The sequence below is a fragment of the Oryctolagus cuniculus genome, chromosome 1 (assembly GCF_051225735.1).
Source record: "Oryctolagus cuniculus isolate XC-2025 breed Fujian yellow rabbit chromosome 1, ASM5122573v1, whole genome shotgun sequence".
Lineage (NCBI taxonomy): Eukaryota > Metazoa > Chordata > Mammalia > Lagomorpha > Leporidae > Oryctolagus > Oryctolagus cuniculus.
The window spans coordinates 115424001-115441870 of NC_142867.1; the positions used below are offsets into that span (position 1 = coordinate 115424001).

Here is a 17870-nt window from a genome sequence, read left to right on the forward strand (position 1 = left end):
TCTTCAAGAATAAGCAAAGCTAAAATCTAAAGAACAATCCAGGAAAAATATTCCTAATTCATATCACAGGCAAAACATTACTATGTTCAATATATAAAGAATGCCTAGAAATCAGTAAGAAAAAGACCAAGATCCTAATAGAAAAATGGAAAAAATATGTGAATAGATAATTCACAGAAAAATTAATACATATGGCTGCTGACCATGTGAGAAGATACTCAGCATTAGTTGTTTTAAGAAAAATGCCAATTCATACCATGTTGAGATTCCATTTTTCACATGTAATTGAATCATCAGAATTCCAAAAGCTTGATGATCCTGTGAGCAAAAAATAGTTAAGCTGGCAAGAAAATAAATTGGTATAATCAGTATGGAGGATAGGTTGTTATTATCTGTTCAAAATGCAAATTCCCTCCTTGAGAAAGAGACATAGTGACTAAGAGGGTAGACTTGGAGCCAGGTTGGTTGACACTGCCATCTACCACCTACTGTTTGACTCTACACAGGTTACTAAACCTTTCCATCCCTCAGTTTCCTTAAAATGAGAATGACAATAGAATTTTACTCGTAAGATTATGAAAAAGATTGAATAAATGGGTTAATATATGAGAGTGCTTATACTAATACCTGATTCATAGCACCACACAAATGTTCACGATTACTATTTTTATTTGACCCCAATGCATTCCACTCCTAGAAACTTTTCCTGGCTGTACGTGTGCAGTTTTCCATATTTGTGATAGTAATATTTGTAGTCCCCCAAATGTCTGTCATTTGGGGAATGAATAAGTTACGGTATATCCATACAGTAGAGTATACTGAAGCTGTTGAAAAAGTGAAGATGTTCTCCAAGAACATTACAGATGGCTTACCAGCATCTATTAGTAGGCAAAAACTTCTAGGTAATAGTACATGCAGTATTTAAATAGTGGGAAGGGTGGCAGACACCTAGCCTTGTGGTCAAGACACCCACATCCCATATCGAGTACTTGGCTTCAGTTCCTGGCTCCAGCTCCTGACTCCAGCTTCCTGCCAAGGCAGACCCTAAGAGGCAATGGTGATGATGGCTCAAGTAATCGGGTTCCTGCCAGCCTTGTGGGAAACCTGGATTGAGTTGCTGGCTCCCTACTTTGGCCCAGCCCACTCTGACCATTGCGGACTTTTAGGGAGTGAACCAACAGATAGGAGCTGTACCTTTGTGTCTGTCTCTCTTTGCCTCTCAAATAAAATTTTAAAATATAAGTGGAGAGGAAGAAAAATATGTATCACATTTTCTGTACGCAAAAAAAAATGTGGAAGACCACATAGGTAGTAATTATAAAAGGAAGAGGGGTGGTGGGTGAGAACACAACTTTTCATTTTGCACTTTTTAAATTATTTTAATAATCTTATTTTAAAACATTTTTCCTATGTTTATTTGAAACTTGTAAAGAGAGATGGGCAGAGAGGAAGACAGAGACAGAGTCAGACACAAGAGATCTCCCATCCTCTGGTTCCTTCCTGAAATGCCTGCATAGCCAGGGATTGGCCAGTCCAAAGCCAGGAGCCAAGAACTCAGTTCAGGGCTCCCACGTGGGTTGCAGGGACCCAACGACTTGAGGCATCACTGCTGCCTCCCAGTGTGTGTAGCAGCAGGAAACTGTGATGGAGAGTAAAACTGAGACTCAAATCCGGACACACCACATGGGATGAAGATGTCCCAGGCAGTGAGTGGCCTAACTACCTCACCAAACACCCGACCCACAGCTCTTATTTTTGAACCATATCTGTGTGTTGCCTTCTTAAAATGTAAATTGAAAGCTAGCAGCAAAAACAGAGAGAAGACATTTACAATATACATTGTGTAGTTACCTGTGTAAGTTCATACCTCCTGATTGACAGAGTAGCCTAAATTGTACTTTTTGCTTGTAAATAGTGGCTCAGAGTAAAACCACTGATTTTTTAAAAATATTTTATTTATTGATTTGAGAGGTAAAGTTACAGACAGTGAGAGGAAGAGACAGAGAAGGTGGTCTTCCATCCGCTGGTTCACTCCCCAAATGGCTGGAGCTGTGCCGATCCAAAGCCAGGAGCAGGAGCTTCTTCTGGGTCTCCCACATGGGTGTAGAGGCTCAAGGACTTGGGCCATCTCCCACTGCTTTCCCAGGCCACAGCAGAGAGCTGGCCTGGAAGAGGGGCAACCAGGACAGAATCCGGCACCCCAACCGGAACTAGAACCTGGTGTGCCAGCGCCACAAGGCGGAGGATTAGCCTAGTGAGCCTCAGTGCTGGCCCACATATCTTTTGATTGTCCATTCGAATGCATTTTGAATATGTAAGCTCTTAATCACATGATGTGAGAAGCGAGGAAATGATGTGAAAACCAGCACACACTAGAGGGCACCTGAGTATCACGGCCCAACAGTAACTTTGCTGGCAATGAATACTCCGTGCTTTTATTCATCATTTGTTCCGGAGCCAAAAAGTATTTGCCTGCAACTCATTAGAGCTTGGGTCAATTTCTGATCTACCGTGAAAGGAAATTGTGTTTTGAAAAATGAACTTTCTATCTCGATTCTAATATGACTTTGAAGACAGATGAAGGTGAAATTTACAATGGTTTCAGAAAGGAGCTTTAAGTGCTTTATGCATGTTATTTGGCTCTCCCTTGTAATTTCTTGGAAAGATATTTTACAAATGTGAATGTAATTGCATGCAGTCATCAAGACAATAAGAAGCCACAAGCCGAATGCACTATCCACTCTACAGATTGGCCCACCTCTGAAACTCTTTCTCAGATAGCACATGCTAGGTTCTCTTCTTCTCAGTGCTAGGCTCTGGACATCTAGTGCCCCTGTCTTTCAGGAGCGTACATGCCAGTCCTGTGACAAGGACAAGAAACATGCAACAAATTATTTTCAGTACTGACCAGCACCTTAAAGGAGAGAGAATAAGCTTTATTTAATAAAGTAGTGAGGAGTAAAGGATGCCTCAAAAAGTTTGTGAAAAATAGAATTAACTGGCATCCTGGTGAGTTGGGTTAAGCTGCCACTTGCAAGATTCTGGCATCCTGTGTCAGAGTACCATTTTGAGTCCCAGCTGCTCCACTTTCAATCCAGCTTCTTGTTAATGTGCCTGGGAAGGCAGCAGATGATGGTCTAAGCCCTTGGGCCTCTGACACCCATTTGGGAGACCAGCATGGAGTTCTGGGATTCTGCCTCAGCCTGTGTGAGCTATCCTTCAGGACAGGGAACTTGGGAATGACATTGGATCATAAATAGCGTTCAGTTCTTGAAGTACAGTTGATCCTAATAGAATACTGCTACTGTGACTCCCTGTCGTCTTCGAAGCAGAATTCAAAGTCTCAGAGTAGCGTGAAAGGCCCTCGGTGATCTGGACCCTTCCTGCCTTCAGCCGTATTCCTCACCACTCCCACTGGCATCTGGAGCCCCTGCCCCAGCCTGGGAGCAGTTCCCAGGTCCAGCATCTCTTCTGGGCCTCTCTGTTCAAACTCATGACCCACTGGCCCCTGGCTCATCTATTCAGAAAAACCTGACCCTCTTTTTGAGAGCAAAGTCATTCTTTGAATATCCTTTCTCCCACTCTGTCCTCTTCCTCCTTACCTGAATGTCATCCTAGAACCCGTAAGGGCACATAACACTATTTTGCTCCTCAGTCTCTGTGTTTTTTTTTTTTAACTTGTAAAATCCTTAAGGTTATGAGCTGAAAATGTAATTTTAAAGTTTTTTTGTTCTAAAATTCCATGGTTTTTAAAATGACCCCCCCCCCCAACTAATGTGAACTAGTGTGCTGTTGACTTAAATACTGGAATTCACAATCAAAATATCTGGTTTAAGCCCCATTGTTATCACAGCCATTTCCAACCTTGGGCTTCTAAATGTTTGCCTTCCACCATGGAACCAGGACTACCGGGATAATCAAATGACACAGCGTATGCACAAGCTCTTTAGGGTTATAAATCCCCATATAAAAGTGTTGTATTTATTTTGTTATATTTATCGCTGGATGTGTGGTTTGAATTTACCATCTCCTACTGGATAAGATTACTATCTAAGTGATCTATTGCTCTTCTTTTCCATTGTTTTGAATTTAGTTACACTTTTGGTTGTCTAAAAGAAGACCTTTATTTAAATTATGTTTTAGCAATTACCCCATTTCATTAGAAACAATTTTTTATATAGAATTCTTCCTGTCTGGTGGTGCTTTTGAGTCTCCACCTCTCCCATTATCCTTGTAAAAATTACTCTTCTACGGATAAAAACTCTGTAGATGTTCATTGATTGATGGATTTTCTTCTTTTTGCCCTGTGCTCGCACCACAAGAGCACTTACTTACGACAGCATAATTTCAATTGAATGTGATGGCTTTTTCAATCGGAGACTTTTCTGAAGCCACCTTTCTGGTGTGTGCTGCTCAGCACTCCGTAGTTAACTACCCATTTGTGTGATCCATAGAGTGACACTTCATTAACCCGACATTACTGTGGAGGGACCCACAGAAAGAAAACTTGCCGCATCACTAAAGCATCCCCTCTCAGACTCCACAAATCTCCTATAATTAATCGTTTCTAAGGCTAGTTTGCAAAAACGAACCACGTGAACGGAGTCATCCTGCGCTGCCTTACGCAGGGCCTGCGGCACTGTTCTGTAGTGGTCAGAAGCTGGGGTCATGGCGAATAGTTCTCCACCTGTTCGTCAGAGGACCCAGACGGGGTCGGCAGTCATTTTACGCTGCTGTTGATGTGTTCTTGTAGAGCCTGTGGCCTAGTGGGAAGCAGACGCCCAAGCAAAAACTGCTATACAAACCCAACATCTGAAGTGTCCAATGTCCAAAACTTTTTGTGATGCCAGTGTGATGCCATGGGAAGATTCCACACCTGACTTCATGTGACAAGTCAATACACAAGCACACTAACATTATTGTTTTAAAATTTCTTTGTGGCTATGTGTTTACCATGCGTATGAAAAAATGAATTCCATGTTTAGACTTGGGTCCCTTCCCTAACATATCTCATCATGTGTGTGCAAATATTCAAAAATTTCATAGAGTATTCCTAAAGATCTCTTGTGTATTCTTATTTTAAAAGACAGAGACAGAGATAGTAAGAGAGAGAGAAAGAGAGAAAGATAAAGTGTCTCCCATCTGCTGGTTGATTCCTCAAATGTCCACAGTAGCTGGGACTGGACCAGTTTGAAGCCAGAAACCAAGAACTCAATCCAGATCTCCTCTGTGGGTGACAAGAACCCAACTACCCAAGCCATCACCTGCTGCCTCCCAGAGTGCACATTAGCAGGAAACTGTAATCAGCAGAGCCAGAACTTGAACCCTGGCTCCATGATGTGTGACCTGAGTGTTCCAAAGCACATCTTAACTGCAAGGCCAAATGCCCAGTCTTCTGGTCTGTGTCCTTGAGAATATCCAATTACTTCATTAAGTCACCATTTCTTTATTAGGTGCTTAGTATGTGTCAAGCATTGTCACAGGTGCCTGGGACACATCACTAAAGAAGACAGATGGAAAATCCCAGTGCTCATGAGACTAACCTCTGTTAGGAGGAGACACTCAACAGACAAAACAGAGAAAGGGGTGCATGAGTAAATGGCAAGTGCTGGATGCCCATAGAGGAGTTAAGGGGGGAAACGAAGCAGAGAAGAGCTGGTAGGGATCACCAATGTGCGTTTTAAACAGGTTGCGAGGTGAGAGAACACCATGAAAATACGTGGGGAAGAGGGTTCCTGGGAGAGGAGCTGCCAACGGCAAAGCTCAGTGACTGCAAAGCCAAGGGGACTGGGCCGAGTGAGGAAGGGGAGATGAAGTCCAAGTGCCCACCTTATTCTGTTAGCAGGTGGCTACCTGGATTTACTAGACACCACAAAGCTAACCCAATAAGCAAGTACATTATATAGTTCTCCCTGGTATCCATAGGGAATTGGCTCCAGAAACCCCTCAGGTACCAGAATCCCTGGGTGCTCATGCGCCTTCTGTCAGTGTCATGGTGTTTGTGTATAACCTGTTCTCATCCTCCTATTCACTTGACAACATCTCTAGATGACCAAGGATAACTAACCCAGTGCAAATGCTATGTAAATGGTTGCTATACTCTATTGTTTAGGGAATAATGGCAATATATTACAGTACAGATGCAATGTGGTTTTTTTCATCTTTGTTTTCATTGTTATTTGAAAGGCAGAAAGAGAGAGAAAAAGAGAACGAGGTCTTCTATCCACTGCCCCACTCCTCCAAATGCCTGCAAAAGCGAGGGCTGGGCCAGGCTAAAGCCAGGATCCTAGAACTCCATCCACATCTCCTAAATGTGGCAGGGACCCAAGGACTTGATCCAGACTCAGAGATAATAATAATGGCCCATCAGCAGAACTGAAGATACCATAAGAGGAGGGTGAGAAGCCCCTTCATAAAGCTTTGGAGATTAAGGGCAGTGGGAAAGTTCTGAAAGGTTTTTAAGTAGGTGACTATTAGTTTGGGGGCTTATTTTATTTGCACTTTGTTTATTTGAGAGGCAGAGAAAAATGAGAGAGAGAGAAAGAGACAAAGAGAGAGACATAGAGCTCCCATCTGTTGATTCACTCCCCAAATGCCTATGATGGCTGAGGCTTGGCTAGGACTGGAGCCAGAACTACGAACTCAATTCAGGTCGTCCATGTGTGTGGCAGGGAACCAATTACTTGAGCTGTCACCTGCTGCCTCCCAACTGCTACCTCTCATCAGAGAGGTATTATCAAAGAAATAGTATTATCAAAGAGATAATGTAGAAGTATGTAGAGGGGCCGGTGCTGTGGTGCAGTGGGTTAATGCCCTGGCCTGAAGCGCCAGCATCCCATGTGGGTGCCAGTTCGAGACCCGGCTGCTCCACTTCTGATCCAGCTCTGTGCTATGGCCTGGGAAAGCAGTAGAAGATGGCCCAAGTCCTTGGGCCTCTGCACCCATGTGGGAGAACCAGAAGAAGCTCCTGACTCCTGACTTTGGATTGGCTCAGCCGTTGCGGCCATCTGGGGAGTGAACCATCAGAAAGACCTACCTCTCTCTCTCTCTCTCTCTCTCTCTCTGTCTCTCTCTCTGTGTATGTGTAACTCTGACTTTCAAATAAAAATTAATAATAAACATTCTGAAGGCAAACATCTGAAATTGCCTTTATATAAAAAAAAGAAGTATGTAGAAAACTAGGGTCAGGGACCAGAGCCAGTTATGGAAACCAGGCACATCCCTGTGGGACACAGGTGTCTTAACTGCTATGCTAAAGGTCTGCTTCCAGTCTGGGGTTTTTAAATCTGCAGTGTAATAATAATATTCAAAGGTTTCAGTGTCATACGCGTACATGCTGACTACATTATGAGGGGTTCCATAGGAATGGAGAAAGTAGCCAACCACAGACCCAAACCATTTCATGTGTTTTGTCTCTAAACAGCTGAATAATACAGACCCTTGGACAATTAAAGCAGCTGTGCTGTGCCACTGCTGCAGCCTCGTGATGGCAGACCATTTGTGTTGCAAGGCTTCAGCCTCCTCTGTGGGCCTCGTGTGAATACAGGCAGCAGCGGTGCTGGCATGAGCAGGCATAAACCAACACACCGCAAAAACAATATTAGAAATGGGACAGAAATAAATACTCCACGTCATGCATTAGCCAATAATAAAGAAGCTCTCCCTGATTCTTGTGATTATACCTGGAAGGAGGAATTAAATAACAGGAAGGCTGGAATGATGGTTAGCAAATACAACCTTAAAAAAAAAAAAAAAACCCTTTGGCTCATTTCATTTGGAATGTGTGCGAGTTATCAGGACAATACCATCAGGGAATGAGAGTAAGAATCTAATAAATCAACATCTAAACATCAGGTCAGTAGTAAAAACAAAATATAAAGGGAAAAGTAGCAAAACCTCCAGTGTTTGCAGAACTTAATGGCAATATGTTTATCCAAGTACATGTCAATGTGTGTCTATGCAGATATGCTAATTCTTACCTGCCTGTCAGTGAGGCATCAACTTTTGTGTGTGTGTGTGTGTGTGTGTGTGTGTGTGGCACTGTGTGATTCTCTAAGAACCTGATGAGTTTCTTTGAGAGAGAAGTAGCAGCCCAATCTAGCTCAGCTGTACTCAATCTGAGTTGCTTTCCTACCTACAAACCCTCACTTCAAAGCAAGGAACATAATGTACAATTTTTTAATGGCTCTAGACCCAGGCACTCAGACTCTCTGCTCTGCGCCTTACCTCAGTGTAAACACCTAATCAAGATTGCCTGCGCTTCAACAATAGCAGCCAAATGCAATTCGAGAACCATAAGCCTTTGAAGTCCTCCCTGCAAAGGCCGGTTTTCTAGTCTGGGATAATGACGGGCCATGATTGCTTGTCTTTGTTGTATCTTTTCAGTAGAGAAGCAATTATAGGCCCCAATTTAACAGAATAGACATTACACAGCTTATGATGCTCAAAATGCAATTTCATTTGATCATTTTCTCGATTTGATTGGTATTAATAGAATGGCTCACAAAAAAAAAAAAATAGCTGGCAGAGGTTGTGTCCCATTCCACTTTCAAAGAGATAATGTAGAAGTATGCTTTACTTGCCCGGATACTCTCACCAGGGTGATGCAGCCACCCAGTTCCACCAAAATAGCCTGTGGGTGGAAATATTGTACATTCTACATTCTCTGGGAAAGGAAACATGAGACACTGTATTCTTAATTTGTAAACTTTTTACCTGGGCTGTATAGGAGAGCGTATCACTGTCAATCGAACAGTTAATATAAACTAGCTGAGCCGGGGTGTTTATTTCCTTTATTTCCTAGGTGTTTATGAAAGTCAGGGAATCCTCATGCCAGTGGCAGGTGTATGAAAGAGCTCAGCTTCACTGTCCCCCAGCCGCCGGACAACAGTGCCTGCACCACGTTGCCTCTCGGCGGCTTACAGGAGGATTATTTCCTTGCCTGCTTAGCCGTCTTGGCTGTTTCACTCTCTTGATCTTCATGTCTTCCTCCAGGACAGAGTGTTTTGCTTTGAACGAGCTTGTGTTTAACATTATGGTAATTAGAAATCCATACCTTTTGCAACCATGGAGGCAGAAGTCGTCAAACGTGACACTTTGGCGGTGGCCTTGTGTTTCTGGAAGCAGCACTGTGAGAGGGACTGAGCCATGATGGGGATGTGAGAGATGGTTCCCGACCTTGAGCAGCAGTGCTTAGAGTGCTCAGCTTTCCGTTACAGCACAGGTTCAACTGTGTAAGGGCGTGAGGTTTTCCCATTCTCAGAGTGGGTGAGTCACTCGAAGCCTGGTGATTACTGCCATTAATAATCAAAAGGATTCCAGAATCCCATAGGTCAGTTTCATTCCTTGTTTTAGGAGTGAAAATGCAGGCAAAAAGTTTATTTTCATTTTTTTCCGATTTTCAGGTCAACTTTGGGGTGTAAGTCCACAGCATCTATTCAGCTTGTTTACTTGCATTGTGTGTGAGTGTGTGTGCATGTGTGTGTGTGTGTGTACAGTAATCATGATCCCTACTTCAAGAGTAGAGGTAGTTAGTTCAAGTAGGCATAATGTTCCACCCAAACTCAACGAATGTCTCATTTGTGCTACAGAAGTCTCGCTGAGTGTCAAAGAATGAAATTAACCTCATTGACAAACATTTATTTGTCACTTAGTATTTTTTAATTAGAGGCAGAGAGACAGAGAAAGGTAGAGACAGATGGACAGAGAGAGCTCCCCAAATGCCCACTAACAGCCAAGGCTTGGCTGAAGTCAGGAGCTGGGACGCAATCCAGGTCTCCCATATGGGTGGCAGGGACCCCATCACTTGGGCCGTCTCCACTGCCTTCCAGGGTGTGGATAAGGAAGAAGCTGGAATTGGGAGCCTGAACTAAGCACTGAACTTAGACGCTCTGTTGTGGGGTGCTCATGTCCTAGCTGGCATCTTAACCACTATGCTAAATTCCTGCCCCATCACTTAACGTTGAACACATATTTTTATCTCTTTCTGAAGTGAATATTAGTCCTCAGAGGTATGAAGCAAAAGTAGACAGCAGAGGGAGAATGTGAACGCGATCATGACAGATTCCAGACCCTGCGTTCTTTCTAGTCTTACACCCCTCCCCTCGTCACATTACACAGCCTGCAGTAGAAAATCCCAAATCTAAATTTTAGAACTAATCACATCAGTTCAGAAAGGGAGAGACATGACAGCATTCACAGGTGGTGAACCAGAGTGTGGAATGGTGAAGAAACACTGAGATGGCTCCTCTAAATAAGAGACAGCTTGGGAAAGACACCTGTGTCAGCCTCTGCCAGTGCAGCGCTGTGGTCAGAACGCAGAACTGACCTAATCTGTGTGACTGCAGAGGGCAGAGCAATAGAAAACGCAGAAAGGCGAATTTTTGTTGTATAAGGAAGAGCTGTCTGGCATTGCGCTCTCATTGGCCTGATCACAAGTTACCCACAGCATCTAGCTCCAATTACTGTTTTAAGACTGGGTCCCTTGAGGGTGTATCAAGCATTTAAATGAAGTAGTCGTTTAACCTCCAAGCACCAGTTTCCCTACACCTGCAAGAGAAAACATTGTTTATTCTCATCTTTTTGGGGGCCAGATCTGGGCCCTGAGAGCTGAAGACATGAGTCCTTGGGATGAAGTAAAAACAAAGCCCCACCCTGCAGGACCTCTGTCTGGAATGCACAGACTTAATGCCCCATGGCTGTCAGACAAGAATGGATCCAGTTAACATGCTCTATGTGTTTTCCCCTCTTAGGTCTCCCACCCGGCCAGGGGAACGGAGAAGACGCCTGTTCAAAACGCCAAGGAGAGTGAGCCTGCTGCCATCGATCCCGAAGACAAATGGCATCAAAGAGCACAACAGCTAAAGGTCACCCGCTAAATTGCATTTTAAGTGTGTTGCAAGCAATACTGCTGAATATAAGCAATGTCCATGACTGAGTTACTTAAGGGTTTATTTTTATGCCTAAGAACAGTTACTCAGCTTCCTGTGGCTAAGACTGGCCTCTGCCCAGAGGAGCCATTGCTTGCTCGGCCAGCCAACCCTGCCTGTTTCTCCGAAGGCCCTGTTTCCTAGAAGAATAGCATCGTATCGCACTTCAGACACAGGGAACATTGCTCACATGAGAGCAGAATGCAGGAAGAGTCCCAGTTTTAGGATTGTCCAAATGTCCCAAGTCCATTTCCTTTGTGGGTTGCCAGTTGTGTTATTATCCCAAGGAGACAGGGACACGACCCCAAAAAGTAGATGGGATACTCAGAGCCTCACTGAGCCATCACTGACAGGATATAAAAGCTTACCAGCGGTCATTGGCATGATCGCATCCTTTTTGGCCATGGGTTTACTGCTTTGAAACCATAAATGTGATTTTAGGGAAGATTTTTTTGGAAATTGTTCCTACTGACTATTTTTCTTAAAAAAAAAAAAGGAAAAAGCACTAGAAGCTGCTTTCTCCTTGAACCAGTGTGTGGAGTCCCGTAGAATCACTCCTGGGCCTGGTTTTATCCGTGCTTGAGAAGGGATGACCCTGTGACATCACCGAGTCTAGAGCCTGTTGACATCATCCGTTAAAACCATGTACAGAGGTAAACGTGTTAATAAAAGCAATACAGTTCACCCCCACCGAAGTGGGACAGCCCAGCTCTTGTCCTCGGTGGTGGCCTCCAAGCCACCCTCAGCATTGCCAAAAAGGGGAGGTGGTGAGGAGAAAGGAAGGAGTAAAAGCAGTCATTCAGCCAAAGCTTCCTGAAGGCTGATACCAGAGAGGCCACCCCCAGAAACTGAGAGGAGGAGGACATCTCGTGGCAGGGGGTGTGGAGGACTGGATGTACTAGCAGACCCCAGAGAGAACCCCTGGGGCTCAGCCAACAGGATCCAGAGGACGAAGAAAACACTCTATGACCTGTTGTGTGTTGTTGGCCATGACTTGAATTTCTGGGCCTTGACCTGCCTTGTACTGGTTGCCAGACTCAACCTCTTCCAAGTCGTAAGGTGGTCTTCTTCCTCCTCCTCCCCTTCCTCCCTACCCTCCTCCCCCCCCCTTCTTTTTTTAAGATCTATTTTATTTATTTGAAAGACAAAGCTACAATTGAGAGACAAAGAGAGAGAGGTCTTCCATCTGCTGGTTCACTCCCCAAATGGCCACAGCAGCTGGAGCTAAGCCAATCCAAAGCCAGGAGCCAGGAGCTTCTTCCCGGTCTCCCCCATGCATGCAGGACTTGAGCCATCCTCTGCTGCTTTCCCAGGCACATTTTCAGGGAGCTGGATCAGAAGTGGAGCAGCTGGGACTCCATCCAGCACCCATGTGGGATGCCGGCACTGCAGGCTGGGGCTTTAACCTGTTGCACCATAGATCCAGCCCCGGGTTCTTCCTTATTAAATGAAGGCTGGCCTAAATGACCTTGTAGATCCATCCCAATTGTAAAGTACCATGATTCTATGATCACTTATTTCTAGTTATTTAGGTTATTATAGAAAGCACCTTTGAAGCATTGTTGCAATCAGTTGCTTTCATAATTGTCACTAAGGAAAATCATAGGTTGCCCAATGATAAAATAATCAGGGTAGGGGCTGGCGCTGTGGCACAGCAGGTTAATGCCCTGGCCTGAAGCGCCGGCATCCCCTATGGGAGCCGGTTCTAGTCCCAGCTGCTCCACTTCTGATCCAGCTCTCTGCTATGGCCAGCTCTCTGCTATGGCCTGGGAAAGTAGTAGAAGATGCCCCAAGTCCTTGGGCCCCTGCACCCACGTGGGAGACCTGTAGGAAGCTCCTGGCTCCTGGCTTCGGATCAGCACAGCTCCAGCCGTTGGCAGCCATCTGGAGAGTGAACCAGCAGATGGAAGACCCCTCTCTCTATCTCTACCTCTCTCTCTGTAACTGTCTTTCAAATAAATAAAATAAATCTTTAAAAAAATAATAATCAGGGTGAAATCACAGTGCTTGATTTATGCTGTGCCCTTAGAGGCAGTAAAAACTTCATGTGGCCACAGATCAGGAGAAAGCCAATAGAGTGCTTGTTAGGCTCTGTGTGTCCCAAGTACTCTGATTAGTGTGTTTATCACTCACTCCTGAGTGAAGCCAAAGTGGAAGAAGAGTTGAAAAGATTGTGAGACCTGCAGTGACCAACGCACAGTGGCCAAGGCGGGGTCCCCTCTCTCTCTTCAGGCAGGATTTGTTCACAGCCCACATCCTAATGCTGGCTAAGCCCTGGGCCAACTGCAGGCTGTGTTTCTTCTTCCACTTGCAGTAACCATATTTGATGCTTTCTCTTTGATCTTTCTCCTCCTCAAGTGTCACCTCCTGCAAGATTTCTTAGCCTTTCCCAGTCCTTTTCTATACTCCTCTTTCAGCTGCTGCTGTGTCTGGCATACCCCACCCACCCTGCCCTGTTTCAGTAGCTGCTGCCTGTGTTTCTTTTAAATCAACTACACTAGAAGATTCTTAAAGGTTGGGATGGTATCTTTTTCCTACATCCCCTACCACAGTGCTTTGTCCAAAGCTGGTGCTCAGTAAATACTCTGGGCAGGCATTTGGCACAGCAGGTGTGGCACCATTGGGGATGTCTGCATCCCTTCTTGGAGCGCCTAGTCCAAGACCTGGCTCCTCTGCTTCCCATCCAGCTTCCTGCTAATGTGCACCCTGGGCAGTAGCAGATGATAGTCCAAGGGCTTGTGCCCCTGCCACCCATGTGGGAGACATATATTGAGATCCAGACTCTCAGTTTCAGCCTGACCTAGCCCTGACTGTTGCAGGCTTTTGGGGAGCTAAGCAGCAGATGGAAGATCTCTCATCTCTCTGCTTTCAAACAAAATGAAAATAATTTTTAAAAAATTTGGTAAATACATATCTACCCATTGACTAAAGAAACATTTGAAGGTCATTTAGTGCATGTCCAAGTGAAAGTGGACCACATTTTCTTTTCTTAATTTTTTTTATTTTTATTTTTTATTTGCCAGATAGAGTTATAGACAGTGAGAGAGACAGACAGAGAGAAAGGTCTTCCTTCCTTTGGTTCACTCCCCAAATGGCCGCACAGCCGGCACTGTACCAGTCCAAAGCCAGGAGCCAGGTGCTTCTTCCTGGTCTCCCATGCAGGTGCAGGGACCCAAGCACTTGGGCCATCCTCCACTGCCCTCCCAGGCCACAGCAGAGAGCTGGACTGGAAGAGGAGCAACGGGGACTAGAACCGGTGCCCATATGGGATGACGGCACCATAGGCAGAGGATTAACCAAGTAGGCCATGCCCCCGGCTCCCCTCATTTTCTTGCAAGATGACTTTGAAAGAATGTACAGTTCCTTCAGCAAACCTATAATGACAAAAAGAGCTCCCTAATAGGAAATACCTTTAGTGAGATAAGAATAATTCACACAACAAGTGTTCATCGAGTACCTGCTAGATTCCAGGCACTGCATGACAGGAGTCTGGCCTGAATGATGAAAAAAAAACAGCCATCACAGTAAAAATCTCTTCAGTAAAATAAATAAAACTCGAGGGAAAATAATTTTAAAGAACAAAAATGGTCCCTCCTCTCTAGGAGTTCAGAATTACTGTTGTGTAATCGCTGGGATGTGATGATATGGAAGCCTCCACAAAACTCAGTGGGACTAGAGGAGCACCCAGTACTGCCCTAGGAAGGCAGAGAACCCTGCCCGGGAGCCAAGTCTTCAGAGCCAGCCCTGGAAGGCTGAATTGAAAGAGCCTAGCAGACAAAGGGGGCAGAGCATGGCGAGAGGGCGAGGGAGTGGAGTAGGAGGAGCCAGAGAGTGGAAGATTTTCTGTGTCAGGAAAAATATTTCAAATTCTGTCCTGTGGACAGGAGGGAGCTGCTGGCAAATTGTGAGCAGATTAGTGACATCATCAGGATTGCACATTTGAAAAATCCCTCTGCCCATGGCCGAAGGAATACGTCGGAAAGATAGAAGACCGGAGGGACAGCAGAGCCAGTATGGTGACACTTGTGATTTCTACAAGAGGGAGAGGGAGGAGTGGAATGGTGGCAGCGCTGCTCCTGTCTCTTATGCACCCCACACGCCCAACTTTTTGGTCTGCCGGGTTTATCTTACTCTACCAACTGGGTGAAACCTGCAGGTCAGGACAGCAGCTGATGTCGCTCAGCCCTTGCACAGAGACGAATAGGCAGTGGCACAGCAGACCACTAAGAGGTTGGTGGTGGCCTGAGCGAGCCATTCCAGAGGAGGGTGACAATGGATGCTCTCCCCCTACCCCTGCAGGGTGAGGAGGCCACAGTGAGGGATGGGCAGTGGGGCCCCGTGCAGCCCATGTACTATCAAGATGCTTGGCAGGGAGTTGAGATACAGGTAGCGTTTAACCAGAAAATGGGACCAAGGGATGGTTTCTTTCTTGTTTCCATAGGAAAGGCAAAAACAGTTGCATGCCTTATGGAATGAGAAACTAGACACAGGACAAGGAAAGAAAGAGGTTTGGAAAGCATACATGCTTTATTTCACAACAGGCATTTCCATGAATTTTTTAAAAAACCCCTGGTATGCATGGATTTTGAGTTTTTGCACCAAAATAAACCTGTGTGTCTTTTAATTCCAGTTTCCCATGAACTTTTTGCAGTACCTTCCTAGGCCTAAGACGATCTAAGTGCATGTATTTACACCGTATGAACTGCAAATAAGTCATCTTCCCATCTGATTTAAGAATCTTAGACATGCCTATAAGACCTCTAGGTCAGGACAATGAATCCCTTCTCATTTAACCTTTCCACCTGGGTCTCCCTGTCAAGAATCCTTTTATGCTTCCTTGTGAATCCCACAGGTTTTCCAAATCGCATTTGAGTTGTGTGCCCAGACAGGACTCAGAGTGAGGGGGCAGCTCCCACTGGCGGGAGATGCTTCCCAGGTGTCGTAGCCTGTGTGGGCCACTGCAACAAGGCAGTGCAGACAGGGTGGCTTATCAGGGACAGACCCTTTGGTCTCTTACTGTTCTAGAGGCTGGGAAGCCCAAGGTCAGGGGGCTCAGTGCCTGGGGAGAGCCTGCTTCCTGCTTCATAGACGGCACCTTTTCACTGCATCTTCACAAGGTGGGAAGGAGGGAGGAAGCTCCCCTGGACGTGTTGTCTAAGGACGCGAACCCCAGCCTGGAAGGCTTTGCCCCATGGCCTAATCACCTCCCCTGAGGCCCCACATTTTAACATCTTCACCTTGGGGTTAGGATTTAATACATCAATGAGAGGGCAGGATACAAACCATTGTACCTGGCAAGGCATATGTTGTCCATGGGGGAAAAAAAATGCGAATTTCCTCAGTGAAGTAAGGCTCCAAAAGGATAAAGTAGAATATTTCCTTTCCTTCCATTATAAAATAACTCTTGACTTTCCAGGAAAGGAAAAACTAACAGTAGTATGGAAGGCATGTGAGAGGGGCTGGAGCTATGGCGTAGTAGGCTAAGCCTCTACCTATGGCACCAGCATCCCATATGGGCACCGGTTGGAGTCCTGGCTGCTCCTCTTCTGATCCAGCTCCCTGCTAATGGCCTGGGAAATCAGTGGAGGATGACCCAAGTGCTTGGGCCCCTGCACCTGTGCGGGAGAACCTGGAAGAAGCTCTGGCTCCTGGCTTCAGATCGACTCAGCTCCAGCTGTTGCGGCCATTTGGGGAGTGAACCAGCAGGTGGAAGACTTCTCTCTCTGTCTCTCCCCTCTCTGTCTGTAACTCTGCCTCTCTAATAAATAAAATCTTAAAATTAAAGAAAGCATGCATTAAAAAAAGAAAAGAAAGGGACATGAGGCCAACTTTTACAAATGAACGCCCACGTCCTGACAATCACTTCCTAAGTAATCTTCCAAAGTACTATTTGGTTTTGCCTCCAGCCCTACTAATAAATCCATGTTTCTTATATTCATCTAAACACAGTGTTCTTTCTTAGCACAGTGACATTTAGGACCAATTAATGTCAGTGCCCAAAATTTTCTTAATACTATCAGATGGCATCTGTAACCCAAACTCAAAGGACTTGTGCTTTATTGTTAATAAACAGACAGAAAACCAGAGCACACCAGAAACTTCTCTGTGCCACAACTTAGCAGGCACAACTCTTGGGCCTCCAGGGTTGAGACAGGGTAGCTGAAAGCAAAGTGGCTTTTGTGTTAAGGCAGAGCTTTTCGGTTGAAATCAGAACAATCGTTCTCCCTCCTGCTTATGGGATGTAAACAGGAAAGCCGTGAAAGGGAAGCAGCCAGTGACTGCCCTTCCCGGGTTGGGGACACACTCCCCTTCATGCCACAGTGTGAGTGAACATTAGTGTCTAAGCATGAGGCATTAGGCCTGTGCTCACGCTCCATGCATGACGTGAAAACCCGCTGCCATTAAGCAGTTATTCTGAGTGTAGTAGGGACCGATTGCGAGTGTTGGTAACAAAAGAACCCCAGTGAGAGCAGGATGAAATAGAGGATTTCAGTGCTGAAGGAGATTAAATAGCCTGAGAATGGCTTTGTATATTAACTTCTGGGAACTCTGGGGTCTCACCACCTGAAGAGTGACACCTGATGCCTCCATTGTAGAGTAATGCATCTCAAGTAAACCACAGATCTCAAGGAGGCGGTCTGGAAGGCGAGAGAAATCACATCAAGCTCCTAACTGTCTTCCTTTCTGGGGCCTGAAATGTCATCTCTGGGCACTTAACACCTTACGTGAATAGCGGATTTAACACTTGAGACAATCGAAGTTTCATAAAGTGATGAGTCCTTGGCCTTGTTGACAAAGCACCCCGTGAGGAGTGACAATGGTGAGCTGAGCTGTCAGCAGCAAAGGCAACAACCTGATTAAAATCGAGTGGTAGCCCAGGATTTCAAGTCTGGTACCTGAGAAGAGAAATCTCTCCCAGATGTTGTCTTTTTCTGGCGGGAA

At 45.3% G+C, this 17870-nt stretch overlaps 1 protein-coding gene across 5 annotated transcripts in view; it reads left to right on the plus strand.

The window, feature by feature from the left end:
• The window catches only part of JHY (junctional cadherin complex regulator), a 70560-nt gene that overhangs the window by 25089 nt on the left and 27601 nt on the right, over positions 1–17870 (plus strand). For all 5 annotated transcript variants that reach the window (XM_089334900.1, XM_051848511.3, XM_051848520.3 and 2 more), the window contains one exon: positions 10752–10865. In XM_089334900.1, coding sequence (XP_089191026.1) covers positions 10752–10865 — 114 coding nt within the window. The remainder of the gene's footprint in view (positions 1–10751; positions 10866–17870) is intronic.